The sequence below is a fragment of the Pleurodeles waltl genome, chromosome 2_2, assembly GCF_031143425.1.
Source record: "Pleurodeles waltl isolate 20211129_DDA chromosome 2_2, aPleWal1.hap1.20221129, whole genome shotgun sequence".
NCBI lineage: Eukaryota > Metazoa > Chordata > Amphibia > Caudata > Salamandridae > Pleurodeles > Pleurodeles waltl.
The window spans coordinates 1,104,397,311-1,104,419,290 of NC_090439.1; the positions used below are offsets into that span (position 1 = coordinate 1,104,397,311).

A 21,980-nucleotide genomic window follows, 5' to 3' on the forward strand; every position below is an offset into this window, starting at 1 on the left:
ATTTGGGGATGAATTTCCCATTCGTGGATTTGTTGGTGATCTCGAGAGAGATTGTCTGCTAGCTGGTTTTGGATCCCTGGAATAAATTGTGCTATTAGGCGAATGTGGTTGTGAATCGCCCAATGCCATATTTTTTGTGCTAGGAGACACAACTGTGTTGAGTGTGTCCCCCCGTTTGTTTAAATAATACATTGTTGTCATGTCTGTTTTGACAAGAATGTATTTGTGGGTTATCATGGGCTGAAATGCTTTTAGCGCTAGAAATACTGCTAACAGTTCTAGGTGATTTATGTGAAACTGCCTTTGATGTATGTCCCATTGTCCTTGGATGCTGTGTTGATTGAGGTGTGCTCCCCACCCTGTCATGGAAGCATCGGTTGTTATGACGTATTGTGGCACTGGGTCTTGGAAAGGCCGCCCTTTGTTTAAATTTGTACTGTTCCACCATAGAAGCGAGATGTATGTTTGGCGGTCTATCAACACCAGATCTAGAAGTTGACCCTGTGCATGTGACCATTGTGATGCTAGGCACTGTTGTAAGGGCCGCATGTGTAACCTTGCGTTTGGGACAATGGCTATGCATGAAGACATCATGCCTAGGAGTTTTAATACCATTTTTGCTTGTATCTTTTGTGTTGGATACATGGCCTGTATTACCTTGTGAAATGTTTGAACCCTTTGTGGACTTGGAGTGGCTATCCCTTCTGTTGTGTTGATTGTCGCTCCTAAGTATTGCTGTGTTTGGCACGGCAAAAGGTGTGACTTTGCATAGTTGATGGAGAAACCTAGCTTGTGAAGGGTCTGTATGACATACTTTGTGTGATCTGAACACTTTGTTAGCGTGTTGGTTTTGATTAACCAGTCGTCTAAGTAAGGGAAAACGTGTATTTGCTGCCTTGTGATATGTGCAGCTACTACTGCTAGGCATTTTGTAAAGACTCTTGGCGCGGTTGTTATTCCGAATGGCAACACTTTGAATTTGGAATGTATTCCTTTGAATACGAACCTTAGGTATTTCCTGTGTGAAGGATGTATCGGTATATGGAAATACGCATCTTTTAGGTCTAATGTTGTCATGTAGTCTTGCTGTTTGAGCAGTGGGATCACGTCTTGTAACGTGACCATGTGAAAGTGGTCTGATTTGATGTAGGTATTTAGTGTTCTGAGATCCAGTATTGGTCTCAGAGTTTTGTCCTTTTTTGGTATTAGAAAGTACAGTGAGTAAACTCCTGTGTTTTTCTGTGGACTTGGTACTAATTCTATTGCGTCCTTTTGCAGTAATGCTTGAACTTCTAGTCCTAGAAGATCTATATGCTGTTTTGACATATTGTGTGTTTTCGGTGGGACGTTTGGAGGGAATTGGAGAAATTCTATGCAATAACCATGCTGGATAATTGCTAAGACCCAAGTGTCTATTGTTATTTCCTCCCAAGATTTGTAGAACTGGCTTAGTCTTCCCCCCACTGGTGTTGTGTGAAGGGGTTGTGTGACTTGTGAGTCACTGTTTATTTTGAGGGGTTTTGGGACCTTGAAATTTTCCCCGATTTCTTGGGAATTGGCCTCCTCTGTATTGTCCCCGAAAACCTCCCCTTTGATATTGTCCCTGGTAGGTAGGTGGTCTTGTTTGTGAGGTGTTGGTTTCTGTGGGTTGACCTCGAAACCCTCCCCTAAAAGGTGTTTTCCGAAATGTGCCTCTGCTCTGCAGGGAGTACAGTGCGCCCATGGCTTTGGCTGTATCGGTGTCCTTTTTTAGTTTTTCAATGGCAGTGTCCACCTCTGGCCCAAACAATTGCTGTTCATTAAACGGCATATTGAGCACAGCCTGTTGTATTTCAGGTTTGAACCCAGATGTGCGCAGCCATGCGTGTCTCCTTATTGTGACTGCAGTGTTTATTGTCCGTGCAGCTGTATCCGCTGCGTCCATGGAAGACCGTATCTGATTGTTCGAGATACTTTGTCCCTCTTCCACCACCTGTTGCGCTCTTTTTTGGAGCTCTTTGGGTAGGTGTTCGATGAGATGTTGCATTTCATCCCAATGAGCCATGTCGTATCTCGCCAAGAGTGCTTGCGAGTTGGCGATACGCCACTGATTTGCTGCTTGTGCTGCAACCCTTTTTCCCACTGCATCAAATTTGCGGCTCTCCTTGTCCGGAGGTGGTGCGTCGCCTGATGTATGTGAGTTGGCTCTCTTACGAGCTGCCCCCACGACTACTGAGTCCGGTGTCAGTTGTGTCGTAATAAATATAGGGTCTGTGGGTGGCACCTTATATTTTTTCTCCACCCTTGGAGTTATAGGTCTGCCTTTAACTGGCTCCTGAAATATTTGTTTTGAGTGCCTTAGCATTCCCGGGAGCATGGGAAGGCTTTGATAATGGCTATGGGTGGAGGACAGGGTGTTAAAGAGGAAGTCATCCTCAATAGGCTCCGAATGTAGTGATACATTATGGAATTCGGCTGCCCTAGCGACCACCTGTGCATATGAGGTACTGTCCTCAGGTGGTGACGGTTTAGTTGGGTACGACTCTGGGCTATTGTCTGATACTGGGGCGTCGTAGAGGTCCCATGCATCTGGATCATCCTGGCTCATTGTGGTATGAGCTGGCGAGTGTGTTAATGGTGGAGTTTGCGCCGGTGATGCATGAGTTGATGGTGGTGGAGAAGGTGGTGGAGTTACTTTCTTCACCACCTTTGCTTGTGGTTGCTTGTCTCCTTGTTGGAAGGCAAGTTTCCTTTTGAGTTTGATTTGGGGAAGAGTGCTGATCCTCCCAGTATCTTTTGCGTGTGATCTGGCTCTATTGTTTGTAATTCCTCTTCAAATCTGTGTTTTTTCATTTGAGAGGACAGTCCTTGTTCCTCTGAGTAGGAACTGCTTCTCGGTTCGGATGCCGGTTGTTTCGGCACCAAAACCTTTTCTACTGATTTTTTCGGCTCCGACAAAATCTTTTTTCTTTTCTGCGTAGTGCCCGCTTGGTGCCGACCAATCTCGGTGCCGCTGTCTCGGTGCCGAATGTTGTCTGCGCCACTCTCTCGGGGCCGAGAGTGCTGCGTGCCTGTATCTCGACCGGAGTCGGATGACTTCGGCAGCAGCCCGCCCTTTTTCGGTGCCGATGGACGGTCACCTACTTTTTGGGTTAAGCCATGGCCTGTTGGCGGTGGCGTCCCCTGGGCTTTGTCAGTCTTTTCGTGAGCTTTTTGTTTCGACGTCTTACTCACGGTTGACGTTTCTTCGGCGTCGAGTTCTTCGGAATCCGACTCGTGGATGGAGAAAGTTTCTTCTTCTTCCTCCTCGAACCGTTGTTGTCCTGTCCGCGTGGATGCCATCTGCAATCTCCTGGCTCTTCGGTCTCTGAGTGTTTTCCTCGACCGAAACGCGCGACAGGCCTCGCACGTATTCTCCTTGTGCTCGGGGGACAGGCACAAGTTACAGACCAAATGTTGATCCGTATAAGGATATTTATTATGGCATTTAGGACAGAATCGGAACGGGGTCCGTTCCATCAGTCTTGAAGTCGCACGCGGTCGGGCCGACCAGGCCCCGACGGGGGATCGAAATTACCCCGAAGGGCCACCGGAGCTCTTCAAGATTCGGTGTCGATGTGTGCTAACTAACCCGATACCGAACGAAACAATACCGACGATTTTTTCCGAGATTCTAACTAACTTTCCGACCCGAAACACGGAGCGAAAAGGAACACGTCCGAACCCGATGGCGGAAAAAAAACAATCTAAGATGGAGTCCACGCCCATGCGCAATGGAACCGAAAGGGGAGGAGTCCCTCGGTCTCGTGACTCGAAAAGACTTCTTCGAAGAAAAAACAACTTGTAACACTCCGAGCCCAACACCAGACGGCGGACTGTGCACAGCATGTGTATCTGCAGCTACACATGCCATCGAATATATATATATATTTGTATAATGTACATCACAAGCTCAACAAAAGTAATGCATGTTTACGGACACTACTACATCTCTCAGCTGCCTTCGTTACAATCGAACATGACAGGCATTTCCTGATACTCGAACAGAAAATGAGATTACGTGGCAAATTACTTACTTCCTATCACAGACACGTATTGAAAAAAATAAGAGATTGTTTCTCATCAAGAGTTGATCTGGTGTACGGTGTAGCACAAGGCTCCATCCTTGCTCCTGCCTTATTCAACCTATACATGGAGCCCCTCGGTCTAGTTCTGAAAGACTCATGCCTCCCCATACAACAATATGCAGGCGACACTCAACCTCCTCAATTAAAGACAATGCCATACTACACAAATATATTTTAAAATAAAAACTTGGATGAACATCAACTTTCTCGAACCCAATAATACAGAAAACCCACTGGTGAAATGATGACAGTAACTTTAGTTGGAACAAGCACTAAAGTGGGCAAAAGAGATAATGCTCTTCTCTGAGTGGCGCTGATACGGAGGTCTTTCTTGGCATCACTGAGTACATAGAAAAATGTTGTTGAGTTTGTTCTTTACTTGGCTGCAGAGGAGTTTGAAGTTAATTATCAGCTGAAATAATGGTGACAGAGGGCAGAATTGGCTTTCATGGAGATGATGTTGTCAAAAGAGGCATCAATGTCAAACTTATTTGGTGACTGTGTCAAATGTCTCAATGCCAAACTTCTCAACATCAAATGATGATACAAATGTATTGGTTAATATATGCTTAGGCATAAAATGAGTCCTTGACAGCAAATGATGAACTTTTTTCAATGTGTTTGTCATCTCTTCTTTTTGCTTCTGCCAGGGCACCTCATAAACAATGAAGGCACCTTGCAAAACATAACTAATAAAGCAGTCTTCTAGACTTCTAGTCCTACGTTCCCAGCATACATCCTCTAAAAATCCACCAGAGCTAATCATTTATAAAGGCCTCCTTATGCAGTAAGACAAGACATTATATTGTGGGAAAGGGAGAAACTCCAGGAGTTGCAAGACTGGCTATATTGAATTTGAAAGTTGCTGTGTATAGAGAAACACACCTTGGCACTGAAAAGGACATTAGAGAAGTGTGAGACTGAGTGGCTCTCCTCATGAAGTATCTGATAAGAGAATGCAGGGAACTAGCTTGTGCGGTGTATCTCAGAGTGCTCAGGATAAACCCATGCAATAAGCCTCAGCTGCCTTGGGCGAATTAAATAAAGTGCGGTCTGCAAGACTTTGGTCCAGGGGTTTGGATCCCATGTGAATCTCAGTGATTGATGCCACGAACAGATGTACACTGGGTAAGTGACATTTTCAGTTCGATGGCATCTGTCGCTGTAGATACACATGGTCTGCATAGACTAGTAAGCAGTTATTTCCCCATAAGCGGTGGTTTAGCCTGTAGGAGTAGAAGTTGTCTGAAATAGAGTTCTTAATACAGCTTGACCTACTGCGGCTTGTTGTGCGGATAGCACATCTATACAGTAGTGTTTGGTGAATGTGTGAGGCGTAGACCATGTGGCTGCCTTACATATTTCATGCATTGGGATGTTTCCTAAAAAGGCCATTGAAGCACCTTTTTTCCTTGTTGAATGTGCCCTGGGAGTAATGGGCAGTTGTCTTTTTGCTTTAAGGTAGCAGATTTGGATGCATTTAACAATCCATCTGGCTATACCTTGTTTTGATATTGGGTTACCTGCATGAGGTTTTTGGAATGCAATAAATAGCTGTTTAGTCTTTCTGATGTTCTTCGTTCTGTTAATGTAGTACATTAATGCTCTTTTGACATCTAATGTATGTAGTGCTCTTTCAGCCACAGAATCTGGCTGTGGGAAAAAAACTGGTAGTTCTACCGTTTGATTTAGATGGAACGGTGAAATACCTTTTGGTAAAAATTTTGGATTAGGTCGTAGGACGACCTTATTTTTATGTATTTGTATAAAAGGTTCCTGTGTTGTGAACGCTTGAATTTCACTTACTCTTCTCAGAGATGTATTGGCGATGAGAAAGGCAACTTTCCAGGTTAGGAATTGTATTCCGCAAGAGTGCATGGGTTCGAAAGGTGGGCCCATGAGTCTTGTTAGGACCATGTTTAGGTTCCATGAAGGAACAGGTGGTGTTCTTGGTGGTATAATTCTTTTAAGACCTTCTATGAATGCTTTGATGACTGGTATCCTATACAAGGAAGTTGAATAGGTAGTCTGCAGGTATGCAGATATTGCTGCAAGGTGTATTTTTATAGAAGAGAAGGCTAGCTTTGCTTTTTGTAAATGGAGCAAGTAATTTACTATATGTTTTGGAGTTGCGTCTAGTGGTTGTATCTGATTATGATGGCAGTAACAAACAAATCTTTTCCACTTACTTGCGTAGCAGTGTCTAGTGGATGGCCTTCTGGCCTGCTTTATGACTTCCATACACTCTTGGCTAAGTTGTAAGTGTCCGAATTCTATGATTTCAGGAGCCAGATTGCTAGATTCAGCGATGCTGGATCTGGGTGTCTGATCTGTTGGTTGTGTTGCGTTAACAGATCTGGTTTGTTGGGCAGTTTGATGTGGGGTACTACAGATAGATCTAGCAGTGTTGTGTACCAGGGTTGTCTTGCCCACGTTGGTGCTATTAAAATGAGTTTGAGTTTGTTTTGACTCAATTTGTTTACTAGATAAGGGAGGAGAGGGAGAGGAGGAAAAGCGTAAGCAAATATTCCTGACCAGTTCATCCATAGGGCATTGCCTTGGGATTGCTTGTGTGGGTATCTGGACGCGAAGTTTTGGCATTTTGCGTTCTCTTTTGTTGCAAATAAGTCTATTTGAGGTGTTCCCCAGAGTGTGAAGTAGGTGTTCAGAATTTGTGGGTGGATTTCCCATTCGTGGACTTGCTGGTGATCTCGAGAGAGATTGTCTGCCAGTTGATTCTGGATCCCTGGAATAAACTGTGCTATTAGGCGAATTTGATGGTGGATTGCCCACTTCCATATGTTTTGAGCTAATAAGCTTAACTGCGTTGAATGTGTTCCTCCTTGTTTGTTTAGATAATACATCGTTGTCATGTTGTCTGTTTTGACAAGGATGTATTTGTGGGTTATGATTGGTTGGAAAGCTTTTAGTGCTTGAAAAACTGCTAATAATTCTAGATGATTTATATGCAGTTTTGTTTGATGTATGTTCCATTGTCCTCTTATGTTGTGTTGATTGAGATGTGCTCCCCACCCTGTCATGGAAGCATCTGTTGTTATTACGTACTGTGGCACTGGGTCTTGGAAAGGCCGCCCTTTGTTTAAATTTATACTGTTCCACCATAGAAGCGAGAGGTAAGTTTGGCGGTCTATTAACACCAGATCTAGAAGGTGACCCTGTGCTTGAGACCACTGTGAGGCTAGGCACTGTTGTAAGGGCCTCATGTGCAGTCTTGCGTTTGGGACAATGGCTATGCATGAGGATATCATGCCTAGGAGCTGTAGTATTGTTCTTGCTTGTATTGTTTGATTTGGAGACATGTGTTGAATGACTCTGTTGAAATTGTGAATTCTTTGTGGAGTTGGCGTTGCTACTCCTTTTGTCGTGTCTATTATGGCTCCTAGATATTGCTGTACTTTGCTTGGCTGAATGTTGGATTTTGCAAAGTTGACGGTGAACCCTAGTTTGTAGAGGGTTTGTATGACTTGATTTGTGTGGTTTGAGCATTGTATGAGCGAACTGGTTTTGATTAGCCAGTCGTCTAGATACGGGAATACATGTATTTGCTGCCTTCTGATGTGTGCAGCGACTACTGCTAGGCATTTTGTGAATACCCTTGGAGCGGTTGTTAAACCGAAAGGCAATACTTTGAATTGGTAATGTATTCCTTTGAATACAAACCTTAGATATTTTCTGTGTGATTGATGTATTGGTATATGGAAATACGCGTCTTTGAGGTCTAGGGTTGTCATGTAGTTGTGTTTTTTGAGCAATGGTAACACTTCTTGTAGTGTGACCATGTGAAAGTGGTCTGATTTGATGAATGTGTTTACTACTCTGAGGTCTAGAATTGGTCTCAGTGTTTTGTCCTTTTTTGGTATCAAGAAGTACAGTGAATAAACTCCTGTGTTTATTTGTGTGCTTGGTACTAATTATATTGCATTTTTTTGCAGTAGTGCTTGAACTTCTATCTCTAGAAGCTGTGAATGGTGTTTTGATAAATTTTGTGCTTTTGGTGGTATGTCTGGAGGGAATTGCAGGAATTCTATGCAATAACCATGTTGGATAATTGCTAAGACCCAAGTGTCTGTAGTTATTTCCTCCCATGCTTCGTAATATTGACCTATCCTTCCCCCCACTGGTGTTGTGTGCGGGGGGTGAGTGACGTGTGAGTCACTGCTTGTTGGTAGTGGTTTTGGGGCTTTGAAATCTTCCTCTATTCCTAGGGAATTGCCCTCCTCTATACTGGCCCCGAAAGCCTCCCCTGTACTGTCCCTGGTAGGTGGACGGTGCGGACTGTGAGGTACTGGCTTGTGTGGCCTGACCCCGAAACCCTCCTCTAAAAGGTGTTTTGCGGAAGGTGGTATAAGATCCTCTGCTCTGCGGGGAGTAGAGTGCGCCCATGGCCTTGGCAGTGTCAGTGTCCTTTTTGAGCTTTTCTATGGCTGTGTCGACCTCCGGACCGAACAGAAGTTTTTCGTTTACTGGCATGTTAAGTAATGCCTGCTGAATTTCTGGCTTGAATCCAGACGTTCTGAGCCATGCGTGCCTACGGATGGTAACCGACGTATTAATGGTCCTTGCGGCTGTGTCTGCTGCATCCATAGAGGAGCGTATTTGATTGTTGGAGATGTTTTGACCCTCCTCAACAACCTGTTTTGCTCTTTTTTGTAGATCCTTTGGGAGATGTTCAATGAGATGCTGCATCTCATCCCAGTGGGCTCTGTCGTATCGCGCTAGCAGCGCTTGTGAGTTTGCGATGCGCCACTGGTTTGCTGCCTGGACAGCGACCCTCTTCCCGGCTGCATCAAACTTTCTGCTTTCTTTATCTGGGGGAGGTGCATCCCCAGAAGTGTGTGAATTTGCCCGTTTTCTGGCAGCCCCTACCACCACAGAATCTGGTGGCAACTGAGAGGTGATGAATACAGGGTCCGTAGGAGGCGCCTTATACTTTTTGTCCACTCTAGGCGTTACTGCCCTACTTTTAACTGGCTCCTTGAAGATCTCCTTTGCATGGCGTAGCATGCCTGGGAGCATAGGCAGGCTTTGGTAGGAGCTGTGGGTGGAGGAGAGGGTGTTAAATAAAAAGTCATCCTCTACTTGTTCAGAGTGTAGTTCCACATTATGGAACTGAGCTGCTCTAGCCACCACTTGTGAATAGGCTGTGCTGTCCTCAGGTGGTGATGGCCTAGTTGGGTATGTGTCTGGGCTGTTATCAGACACTGGTGCATCGTACAAGTCCCACGCGTCTTGATCTTGGTCGTCGTGGCTCATGGCGGTGTGAGCTGGCGAATGTGACGGGGTGTAAGTTGGCGAAGCCCGAGTTACAGGTGGAGGCGAGGGAGGAGGTGTTACCGTCTTTGCTGTTTGTTGCTGAGGAGCCTCTCGTGCTACAAACTGAAGTGTTCTCTTTCTTTTAACAGGTGGAAGGGTACTGATCTTCCCTGTCCCCTGCTGAATAAAGATACGCTTTTGCGTGTGATCCACTTCAGTGGATTGCAGTTCTTGTTCGAATCTGTGTCTTTTCATTTGTGACGACATAGAATGTTCTTCAGTATAGGAGCCTGAAACTGGGTCTGTTGGTGCTTTTTTCGGCTCCGAAAACCCTGTTGTTTGTTTTTTCGGCTCCGAGGTAACCTTCCTTTTCTTTTGTGCCGAAAAATCTTGGCCTCTATGGTCTTCGGCGCCACTGTCTCGGCGTCGATCCGTGTCGACACCGAACTCTCGGTGTCGATGCTTCTCTTTAGCACTCTCTCGGTCCCGAGGAGGCTGCGTGCCGGTGTCTCGACCGGAGTCGGACGATCTCGACACTGAATGGGCCTTTTTCAGTGCCGATTGTTGGTCACCGTGAATTTGGGTTGAGCCATGGCCGGTTGGCAGTGGCGTCCCCTGGGCCTTTTTGCCTTTTTTAATTTCTGATCTCGACGTCTTACTCACAGTTTTTGTATTGTCGAGTTCGTCGGAGTCTGAATCCTGGATGGAAAAGGATTCCTCCTGTTCCTCTTCTGTCTCGAACTGTCGATGCTCCTTTGGCGTGGACGCCATCTGCAGTCTTCTCGCTCGACGGTCGCGCAGAGTTTTTCGGGACCGGAACGCCCGACAGGCCTCACAGGATTCTTCGCTGTGCTCGGGTGACAGGCACAGGTTACAGACCGAGTGTTGGTCCGTATAGGGATATTTGTTGTGGCATTCAGGGCAGAATCGAAACGGGGTCCGTTCCATCGGCGTTGTTCTCCACGCGGTCGGGCCGACTAGGCCCCGACGGTGTGCCGAAATCTACCCCGAAGGGCACCGAAGCGCTTCGATGTTCAATGCGTCGTCGTATGTGTTTATCTCAAACCGGATCGCAACGATACCGTCGAAAATCTTCCGTTTTCAGCTATCTTTCCGTTCCGAAACTCGGAGCGACAGGAACACGTCCGAACCCGATGGCGGAAAGAAAACAATCGAAGATGGAGTCGACGCCCATGCGCAATGAGCACAGAAGGAGGAGTCACTCGGTCCAGTGACTCGAAAACACTTCTTCAAAGAAAAACAACTTGTAACACTCCGACCCAACACCAGATGGCGAGCTATGCAGACCATGTGTATCTACAGCGACAGATGCCATCGAACACCCTTTTCCCTCTCAATTCAAGCAGCCAGAACCCTTGCATTTTGTTAGCTGCAAAACGTTCAGCAATATTTCCCAATCCAGGATCACTGGTCTTGGGTGACTGCATCAAGCTCCAGTATTTCCAATGTGACATTTATTCAACATTTTTCGAACACTAAGACCAGAAATAAACTAACTAGATATTCCCCAAAATATGTGCACACTCTTCAGTTGACCATTCCTGATCACATGTTGATGAAGTCTCTGAAGAACCACTCCAGCATCAACTATGCAGCTGAACTGCTTTAGGGCCTTTCCGAAAAAGCAGATGTTACTTAGTCGTAGACCTCACTTAAAGGGGGTTCATCAAGTGGGAGTCATCTGTCTGTCACCAGAAAGCAGCACACAGAGTTAAACAGAATAAGGCAGTGTGCATGCCCCAGACCCTCACTGGTCTTCTGGAAAACTAGAGCAAAGAAGCATCCAAGGGGTCGATGAGTACTGTGCATACTTACAGTAAATTTATATTCTGAATTTACCGGAGGCTATTTCTCGTGACCGTCATACATCTTGCCTATCTTGCTGGGTAAACACTTTAAAAAAAAGGGCACACACATGAAGAGAGTACGAGCCACTATTACGAATTTCACTGCTCACCTAAGCACATTGGCGCTCATTCACAAACGCATTTTTTAGTATGGAAGTAGTACCCCTATAGTCCTAATTTACATACTTTTAAATGCCATTGTAAATTTCTGCCAAAACATCTAAAATGGGAATATTATGGGAATTATCCTATGTATTCATATGCAATTAATACAAAAAAAGGGCTGTCTCTTTTTGACACTTTTACTGATAGACAGACATTTTAGGGTCGATTCACAAATGCATTTATGAGTATGGGGAGTAGTACCGCTTGTAGTACTGCTTCACAAGCTCAGAAATGCCTTTGTGAATCAGGCCCTCTGACTGCACGTTGTGAGGGAAAACTACTTGATTTTCAACATGGTCTTGCCGTCATCAATATAGTTGGCAACATGTGGAAATAATAACACAAAAACAAAGCAGAAAGGTAAAGAAGAGGGCAGAGACTTTACTGAGAAGTTCTAACTTACCCTGGCCATCGGCATCTTGTTGGCTTCTACATAGAAATGTGGCGTCCGCACCTCATACAGTGCCCCGTAGTCCAGTTCCTATGGGGCAAAATGTAACATGTTACCTTGGCAATCCATCAGTGTACTGTCTGATTATACAACATATTACAGGCAAAGTCTTCAGTACAATTTCAGGGAGACATTTGACATCATCAAGCAACCCACCATGGACTTCCTTACCCCTTTTAGGCTCTTGTGAGCAACTTTTAACCAGACAGGAATTACATTATTAACAGACTGTAGCATCAAGAAAGTTATGTACATTATGTTCCCTATAACAATTAGATGCTGGTTTAATTCCAATGCCCAGTCGGCCAACTGCTTGCTGCCTCCACTACAGAAGCTGCAAAGGTGCACTAAGAACAAACAAAGACTAAAACACATCCATTTTAGAATTTTAGAAGCTTAGCATTTTACCCAGGGCAATTTCAGTCTCTACTGGGACCTGTTCTTTCTGTGACAACAATAAAATGCACCTTCTGATTCCCACAATCGCACCAAGGTTCATGCAAAATCAAATATTACCTCTAGGACTAAAGAGGAATCAACGCGGAGTCAGCTGGCTCAGTGATCCCAGTGTCACACAGTTCTTTCAGCTCCAAGGAAATAGCCTTTCTGAAACTAATGGAGTACTTCTACCCTTATGAACAAGAGGGTCCTTCTTTTCTCAGCAAAGAAGTTTAATGACACTGACACCCTTTTCGGTAGCAATCACCTTACCCAGTAGTGATCTTGCCAACAATTTCTAACATCAAAAACTCCCTTAAATCACATGAACCTCCACCATATGCTCCATGAAGTACACCTGTGATTGTTGCTGTTACTTGCCGCTTGTAGAGCACACATTATGGCATTATAAAAGCAAAAACTCCCATTTTGGTACTCTGTGATATGACTTGACAAACACTTCTTTCACAAAATGAAGAATAGAACGTCATACTGCACTTCTGCTGACTCTGGGTTCTGCAAATAAATGAAGTGACCTCGGAAGAACGGAAGCCGAGTCCGCCTTGCCAGGATTCCACCCTGTGACCTGCAATGCCCTGTGATGTTACCAGCTCACTGACCCATTCTGCTGGAAGTGAATGTAAATGGTATCTGTAACTGATCTTTCAACCTAAAAACATTAATACCTCACTTTATCGCAACACTGCAAGCCCAATTAAATTAATTCTCAACCACTATAATTTCACACTAAGTGCCTCCTTTAGAATCAAAACACGCTTCCAACTCATCAACGCATCTATAAAATCATAGAATATGCAACTACTTGGTTAGGAAAACGTGAAAAACAATTTTAACCAAACCGCAATACCATTGTTAAAATACAAAGCAGCTGGAGGTTGTCAACAAGTGGCTCCCAACCTTTTGATTTCTGTGGACCCCCACTTTAGCATTAATGGAACCCAGGGACCCCCACTGAATCATCATTAGAATCTGGGGAACCCCGCCTGAGTCATTACTGGAAGCTGGGGACCAAATTTGTCAATATTTTTTAATATTTTTTAATTTTCTAGGCTCTTGCGGACCCCCTGAGAAGGCTTCGCGGACCCCCGGGTGTCCCCGGACCACAGATTGGTAACCACTGCTGCAAAACATGATGACTTAGGTACCTGGAGTGGCAGATGTTGTACTAGAGTTACACTTCTCATGAGCCAATGCATTACGTCACACGACGTGTAGACTGCAAAAGCTGGAGAGAAGAAGTGCTCTAAGTGCTCTAAGCATAGTTCAAAGTTTGCCACTGCACCTGAATGAAGGAAAGTAGCAGATCAAATGCATCCAGTGCAAACATACACTGAACCTGGATACAGTGGACAATATGCATGAAGGAAGGGAAGGTAGAAACAATGCACAGCCAGTGCTTGCTTACAGAGGCATGTGCGGGTGAACGAGATGCTGAAGTCACAAGCTGGAAATCACAGACAATGGTGTGGAAACAAAGCTCCACAAATACTGCCCAAGTAGGAGCCTAACGCAATGAAAGGGACAGAAATTACATAGCACCAGCAACAGGAACATGTCTTAGGTCAAACTTTGTGGCATCAATGTGAAGATAATAAACACAGTAAGCAAACAAAAAAGTTGGCCTTGATGTCAGAGTGGAGACAAGCATTAAGCAAAGTGTATAAGAATTTAACTATAAGTTTTATAGTACATAAAATACCCCTGATCAACTCACTCTGCAAGGACTAAATAATGATTCCAAACAAAGCCCCGCATGAGCACACACAAACATGCTCACAATGACATATCATATTAAGGCATCATGTATAGCTGGCAGAGTGGAAGCACTGCTGCAAACTGTCGGTGGTCCCTCCCGGGGAAACCTGTGGTTCCGCTGCTGTATTTTGAATCAGAGAAAGCATGAGGTTTCTGCTGGAAGATTCTCAGCTGGTGTAAATCAGAATGACACCCCAAATAAGAACAATCATTTCAATCTAGATTGTTGCTTTCCCAAGACCACCAGGCCTCCCTGCTGTTACTAAACAGCAACCGAGAGAAATTACCCTCACATGCAGCAGAAAACGTCCAGTTCCTCGAGGTCATTCTTTATTTTTTGTTTTTAATACAAAAAACTTACTTTGGAATTGTTTTTTTCAAGAACAAAAAACTTTGCACTTGGGAGCTCTGAACACGGGGCCCACTCACTAAAGCTTCAGGCCTTCAGCTGAGCCGCAGTGGCTGCGGCTACTCTGAAAGCACAGGCTCCCGCACCCGCCTGGGGGTCTCTAAACATGGCGGGCTGCCTTCCACCAGGAACCCAGAGGTAATAGCTCCTGCTGATGCTGTAGGCTTGTGAGCCCCCATACTCGAAGTGAACCCCAAATTTCACTTGCACAGAGGCGTACTGCTATAAAAGATATCACAATCCCAGAACCAGATCTTGAGATTTTAATATCTGGTGACCTGAACATGAACAAACAAAGCGATAAGGCTATGAGGATTGCGAGGGAGAGTATAGGTGCGAGCCAGGATGCGGAACACTAGGCTATATTGCCACAAAACCCTTTTTATGTTGATGAAGCCTCATCTGCAGAATTATGCTTGTTATTCTGATTAAGCCTCATCTGGAGAACTGTGATTATTACATTGCAACTGCTGCTGATACTGGAACTGTAAAAACACAACAGGAGTAGAAGAATGCATTAAAGATGCTCAGAGCAAACATTAGGAAACACGGACTCTGAGCAAACCAGAGTAAAGATGAGAACCGTCTAGGGAATGTGATCCAAGAGAAGATGGGGAAGAATACGGAATAGAGAGGCCTGGCTATCTTCATCTGCTATCACATCTAACGTTTCTAGTTTCCTTGGCCAATTCTTGTAACAAATGCATCCAGGAGTCACAATACCCAAGCGCACTCAAGTGACAGGATTGTTAAGCACTCACCGTGGTGCCCATCTTCTCAAGAGTTTCGTCATTGATTGGATAGCGAAGTTTCATTTTTCTGTACAGAGGATGCTTCTCATAATAGCTAACCAAGTCCAAAAGACTTTCGAACTCCGCTGAACTTCCCAGCATAAAATGGCGTCCCTCTTGCTGGATCCGGCAGTGCTTGATCTTCCCCTCCGCTCTGAATGTACCAAAAGAAATTGTAGTACTAATTTATAAATCGCTCACTCGTAACACTTAGACAACTAAACGAAGATGTTACTTACCTTTAACAATGCTGTACACAGCTTGGTAAATTTCACAAATTCACATACTTTGGATATTCTGCTACCTTGAGGAAGGATCGAGAATACACTGAAAACAAGTTAAAAAAAAGCCTGCCGGCTTCAGCAGTGTGTCTGTCACCAGGCCCTGGGGAAGGCAACAGGAACCCTAAAATCCTCTTGGCTTCAGCTCCATTGGCCGATAACCTGGCAAGCCAGAAGGCCCAGAAATCAGCTGCAAAAATGGATCTGCAAAATGGACCTGTCACAGAGTAACATGGTTTTTACTGTATCCTAAAAAGTAACCTTAAGTGGAGGACCAAATATGGGATTAAACAACCTCATGAATTCAAATCAGCTGCTAGAGGGACATCTAGCAGTAGATGCAATTTAACCACAACAGAACTGTCCTGTTTGTGTCCATCTGGCACTGCAGACAAGAAATGCAGGAACTGCACTGTACACCATGGGTAGACGTGTGGTTTATGTGAGCAAATGAGTACCTACAGTATGTAAATATATAACTAATGAAGCATGTTCTGATCACTCGCTGTAAGGGCATGTGAAAACACGCATCCTTTAATCTGCTTGTGAAGCTGCCATCTTCTGCCACTGAATGAAGTCAGTCTTGGTTGTTGTTTTGACAGGCATGTCCTCATCTGGACTCTGTCCACTACTAGAGAGCAGAGTTCACTCTGCCTCCCATGTTCAGCTCACATCCAGTGAAGAAGTGTGGCTCAATGGTTAGAGCGGCAGACCCTGAAGCAGAGATCTGGCTCAAGACCAGGGTTCAAGTCCCGCTTCGGCAGGTCTTGGGCTCAATTCCCCTTGACCAGATAATTCTCGCCTCGGTGCCTAATCTAATTCATGGGTCCCACTCTGCAACTCTGGGCAATAGCTTGCTTAATCTCCACAACGGCCCCAACAGTGCTTGGATGCCTGGCTTCACCCTGGGGGTGCTCAGGAGTGGGCGCCTCACAGGGAAAAGCCAGGAGGGGTTCCATAGCGGTATGAGTACAGCGCCTTGAGACCCTAACGGGTGAGTAGTGCGCTATACAAGTGCTAATTTACATTTTACATTTACATTTACAGTGGAATAAGCAGGAGGATTAATGCAGATGGGTTTGCATATATCTGCCTGGCCTGCCTCCTGCTGGCCCCCATTGAATCTGTGCTCCCTGTTCTGGAACAGGCAGCCAACCTTAGTAGATGTGCACTCCTTTCAGGAAGATCTGTGATGACCGTACCTTGATGCCACATGCCAACCCCTGTTTTGAATTGCAAACCATTAGGTTTACTTCCATTTTTCTGTGTAAACTGTTTTTGAAATTACACTGTATTTACTGTGCACAGATCAATCTGCAATTCCCTTCAATTTTACACCTTGGGGCACAGACAAAATACAATTAGAGCACATCTCTGGCTATCAGATAAAACTTGAAACACTAGCCAAATGATAGACACACAATCCTCCACTGTAACCATTCCCATGTTACAGTGTGCTACTGATCTGCAAATGTGCTTAGGCATTACAAACTCTTATTTAAATAAAACTGCAATGTAATACAGTCCCTCTAAAAGGAGCGCAGCTCTACTACAGTCAGTAAAGTACCATTATCTTTGGGTACTTGAACCTTGGTTCAGTCCTTCGGTATGTATCATATTGATGGCTATACCTCTGTGAGGGTCACCATGTCGGCGGTTAACTACCTAGGTGGTACCTTTTTTCCTTTCTAATCCTTTCCAGTGTCCGCAGTGACACCCAAGTGATCATGCTTATAACTAGCTGACACGTGGCAGCATCAGCACATCCAAGGATGCTTTCATGCAGGTATGAAATAGCACTTTGCATTGCTGCATTATTTCCTATGTCCTTCTCCTGTGTTCATCAGATCATAAATGAAAACATTTCTTAACATTGTGAGAGACCGTATCAGTTGAGCAGTGCCATGGAGTCAGCTACCTGCCAGGTCATTGATGTCATAGATTCAGTCTTCCCGAGCCTCTGAAGCAATCATATGTTAACTCATTTACCCTAAATCTCCCCAAACTTTCCTAAAGTCATCTATTCCTCTGGAATCTTCCCATTTTGGTCCTTTCTACATTGTAATACAAATAAAATATTTTGGCAGCATGTCAGGGTCAGATTCAAACTCCCTCGGGTTACTGTGTTAAGAAACGTGTTAACTGGGGTTTTAGTGGCCTTTAAGTGCACACAGGTGATGAAGAAAGTCAGAATGCAAGAATGTCCACACCCACTCTTTCAAAGGGGACCCCCACCACTGGAAGTGGAATGAGGGGGGCCTTTGGGTGCCCACCTGTCTTACCACTGGATTGACAGGTGGGGCAGGAGAGGCAAAACTCCTTAACCTTCTGGGACATATTGGGCCAGTAGAAGTGGTTGACTAACCTCTCCCACGTCTTGGTTTGTCCCAAATGCCCAGCAAGGGGAATATCATGGGCTAAGGTCAGAATAAACTCTCTGAACGACTGAGGCACTACCACTCTCCTAGTGGCACCAGGTTTGGGGTCTCTGGCCTCAGTGTACAGGAGTCCATCTTCCCAATAGACCCTATGTGTTCCATTTTTCTTGCCCTTGGACTCTTCAGCAGCTTGCTGCCTAAGGCCTTCAAGAGAGGGACAGGTTTCTTGTCCCTTACACAGCTCCTCCCTTGAGGGTCCCCCTGGGCCTAAGAGCTCAACCTGATAAGGTTCAAGCTCTAAAGGCTCAGTTCCCTCAGAGGGCAGAACTTCTTCCTGAGAAGAGAGGTTCTCTTTTTCTGACTGTGTTGCAGTTGGTTTCCCAACTGACTTTCCTTTTCTCTTGGTAGGCTGGGCCATTTTTCCAGACTCCAGCTCTACTTTTTCACCCTGTGCCTTGCATTGTGCTCTTGTTTTTACACACACCAGTTCAGGGATACCCAGCATGGCTGCATGGGTTTTTAGTTCTACCTCAGCCCATGCTGAGGACTCCAGGTCATTTCCAAGCAGACAGTCTACTGGGATGTTTGAGGAGACCACCACCTGTTTCAGGCCATTGACCCCTCCCCATTCTAAAGTTACCATTGCCATGGGATGTGCTTTAGTTTGATTGTCAGCGTTGGTGACTGTATAAGTTTTTCCAGTCAGGTATTGGCCAGGGGAAACCAGTTTCTCTGTCACCATGGTGACACTGGCACCTGTATCCCTCAGGCCCTCTACACTTGTCCCATTAATAAAGAGCTGCTGCCTGTATTTTTGCATGTTAGGAGGCCAGGCAGCTAGTGTGGCTAAATCCACCCCACCCTCAGAGACTAGAGTAGCTTCAGTGTGGACCCTGATCTGCTCTGGGCACACTGTTGATCCCACTTGGAGACTAGCCATTCCAGTGTTACCTGGATTGGAGTTTGGAGTGGAACCTTTCTTGGGACAGGCCTTGTCTCCAGTTTGGTGTCCAGACTGACTACAGTTTCGACACCAGGCCTTTTTGGGATCAAAGTTTTTACCCTTGTACCCAGGATTGTTTTGTGAAGAGGCTCTGGGCCCACCCTCCTGTGCAGCTTTTTGGGGGCCTGTAGAAGACTCTTTACTATTTTTATTTTTGGCTGTCTCACCACCTTTCCCCTGGGGAGGTTTTGTGACCCCTTTCTTTTGGTCACCCCCTGTGGAAGTTTTGGACACCCTAGTCTTGACCCAATGGTCCGCCTTCTTTCCCAATTCTTGGGGAGAAATTGGTCCTAGGTCTACCAGATGCTGATGCAGTTTATCATTGAAACAATTACTTAACAGGTGTTCTTTCACAAATAAATTGTACAGCCCATCATAATTACTTACACCACTGCCTTGAATCCAACCATCTAGTGTTTTTACTGAGTAGTCTACAAAGTCAACCCAGGTCTGGCTCGAGGATTTTTGAGCCCCCCTGAATCTAATCCTATACTCCTCAGTGGAGAATCCAAAGCCCTCAATCAGGGTACCCTTCATGAGGTCATAAGATTCTGCATCTTGTCCAGAGAGTGTGAGGAGTCTATCCCTACACTTTCCTGTGAACATTTCCCAAAGGAGAGCACCCCAGTGAGATCTGTTCACTTTTCTGGTTACACAAGCCCTCTCAAAAGCTGTGAACCATTTGGTGATGTCATCACCATCTTCATATTTAGTTACAATCCCTTTAGGGATTTTCAACATGTCAGGAGAATCTCTGACCCTATTTATGTTGCTGCCACCATTGATGGGTCCTAGGCCCATCTCTTGTCTTTCCCTCTCTATGGCTAGGATCTGTCTTTCCAAAGCCAATCTTTTGGCCATCCTGGCTAACGGGATGTCCTCTTCACTGGAGTTTTCCTCAGTGATTTCAGAGTTGTTGGTCCCTCCTGTGAGGGAACCAGCATCTCTGACTATTATTTGTGGAGTCAGGGCTTGAGAAGCCCTGCTCTCCCTAAGTAGGACTGGAGGGGGGGAATTTCCCTCCAAGTCACTATCTTCATCCTCTGAGTTGCCACCCTCAGAGGGGTTGGCCTTTTCAAACTCTGCCAACAGCTCCTGGAGCTGTACTTTGGTAGGTTTGGGGCCCATTGCTATTTTCTTTAGTTTACAGAGTGACCTTAGCTCTCTCATCTGTAGATGGAGGTAAGGTGTGGTGTCGAGTTCCACCACAGTCACATCTGTGCTAGACATTTTGCTTCTAAAAGTTGGAATACTTTTTAAGAATCTAAAACTGGTTCTAGAATCTAATTCAAACTTTTACAAACTTTTAAACTCTAAAAGAAATGCTAAACAGGATCTAACACAAGGCCCTAGCAGGTCTTTTAAGAATTTAGAAAACTTTTCAAATTGCAAAAATCAATTTCTAATGACAATTTTGGAATTTGTCGTGTGATCAGGTATTGGCTGAGTAGTCCAGCAAATGCAAAGTCTTGTACCCCACCGCTGATCCACCAATGTAGGAAGTTGGCTCTGTATGTGCTATTTCAAAGTAAGGAATAGCATGCACAGAGTCCAAGGGTTCCCCTTAGAGGTAAAATAGTGGTAAAAATAGATAATACTAATGCTCTATTTTGTGGTAGTGTGGTCGAGCAGTAGGCTTATCCAAGGAGTAGTGTTAAGCATTTGTTGTACATACACAAGACAATAAATGAGGTACACACACTCAGAGACAAATCCAGCCAATAGGTTTTGTTATAGAAAAATATATTTTCTTAGTTTATTTTAAGAACCACAGGTTCAAATTTAACATGTAATATCTTGTTTGAAAGGTATTGCAGGTAAGTACATTAGGAACTTTAAATCATTTCAATTGCATGTATACTTTTCAAGTTATTTATAAATAGCTATTTCAAAAGTGGACACTTAGTGCAATTTTCACAGTTCCTGGGGGAGGTAAGTTTTGGTTAGTTTTACCAGGTAAGTAAGACACTTACAGGGTTCAGTTCTTGGTCCAAGGTAGCCCACCGTTGGGGATTCAGAGCAACCCCAAAGTCACCACACCAGCAGCTCAGGGCCGGTCAGGTGCAGAGTTCAAAGTGGTGCCCAAAACGCATAGGCTTCAATGGAGAGAAGGGGGTGCCCCGGTTCCGGTCTGCTTGCAGGTAAGTACCCGCGTCTTCGGAGGGCAGACCAGGGGGGTTTTGTAGGGCACCGGGGGGGACACAAGCCCACACAGAAATTTCACCCTCAGCGGCGCGGGGGCGGCTGGGTGCAGTGTTAGAACAAGCGTCGGGTTCGCAATGTAAGTCAATGAGAGATCAAGGGATCTCTTCAGTGCTGCAGGCAGGCAAGGGGGGGCTTCCTCGGGGAAACCTCCACTTGGGCAAGGGAGAGGGACTCCTGGGGGTCACTTCTGCAGTGAAAGTCCGGTCCTTCAGGTCCTGGGGGCTGCGGGTGCAGGGTCTTTTCCAGGCGTCGGGACTTAGGTTTCAGAGAGTCGCGGTCAGGGGAAGCCTCGGGATTCCCTCTGCAGGCGGCGCTGTGGGGGCTCAGGGGGGACAGGTTTTGGTACTCACAGTCGTAGAGTAGTCCGGGGGTCCTCCCTGAGGTGTTGGTTCTCCACCAGCCGAGTCGGGGTCGCCGGGTGCAGTGTTGCAAGTCTCACGCTTCTTGCGGGGAGATTGCAGGGTCTTTAAAGCTGCTCCTTGAAACAAAGTTGCAGTCTTTTTGGAGCAGGTCCGCTGTCCTCGGGAGTTTCTTGTCTTTTTCGAAGCAGGGCAGTCCTCAGAGGATTCAGAGGTCGCTGGTCCCTTTGGAAGGCGTCGCTGGAGCAGAGTTCTTTGGAAGGCAGGAGACAGGCCGGTGAGTTTCTGGAGCCAAGGCAGTTGTTGTCTTCTGGTCTTCCTCTGCAGGGGTTTTCAGCTAGGCAGTCCTTCTTCTTGTTGTTGCAGGAATCTAATTTTCTAGGGTTCAGGGTAGCCCTTAAATACTAAATTTAAGGGCGTGTTTAGGTCTGGGGGGTTAGTAGCCAATGGCTACTAGCCCTGAGGGTGGGTACACC

At 45.4% G+C, this 21,980-nt stretch overlaps 1 protein-coding gene across 3 annotated transcripts in view; it reads right to left on the minus strand.

Annotated features, from left to right (window-relative positions):
* Positions 1-21,980, minus strand: part of LOC138282889 (1-phosphatidylinositol 4,5-bisphosphate phosphodiesterase gamma-1-like) — a 576,794-nt gene that overhangs the window by 142,948 nt on the left and 411,866 nt on the right. For all 3 annotated transcript variants that reach the window (XM_069220895.1, XM_069220894.1, XM_069220896.1), the window contains 2 exons: positions 15,249-15,432; positions 11,817-11,894 (listed from right to left, as the gene is read on the minus strand). In XM_069220895.1, coding sequence (XP_069076996.1) covers positions 11,817-11,894; positions 15,249-15,432 — 262 coding nt within the window. The remainder of the gene's footprint in view (positions 1-11,816; positions 11,895-15,248; positions 15,433-21,980) is intronic.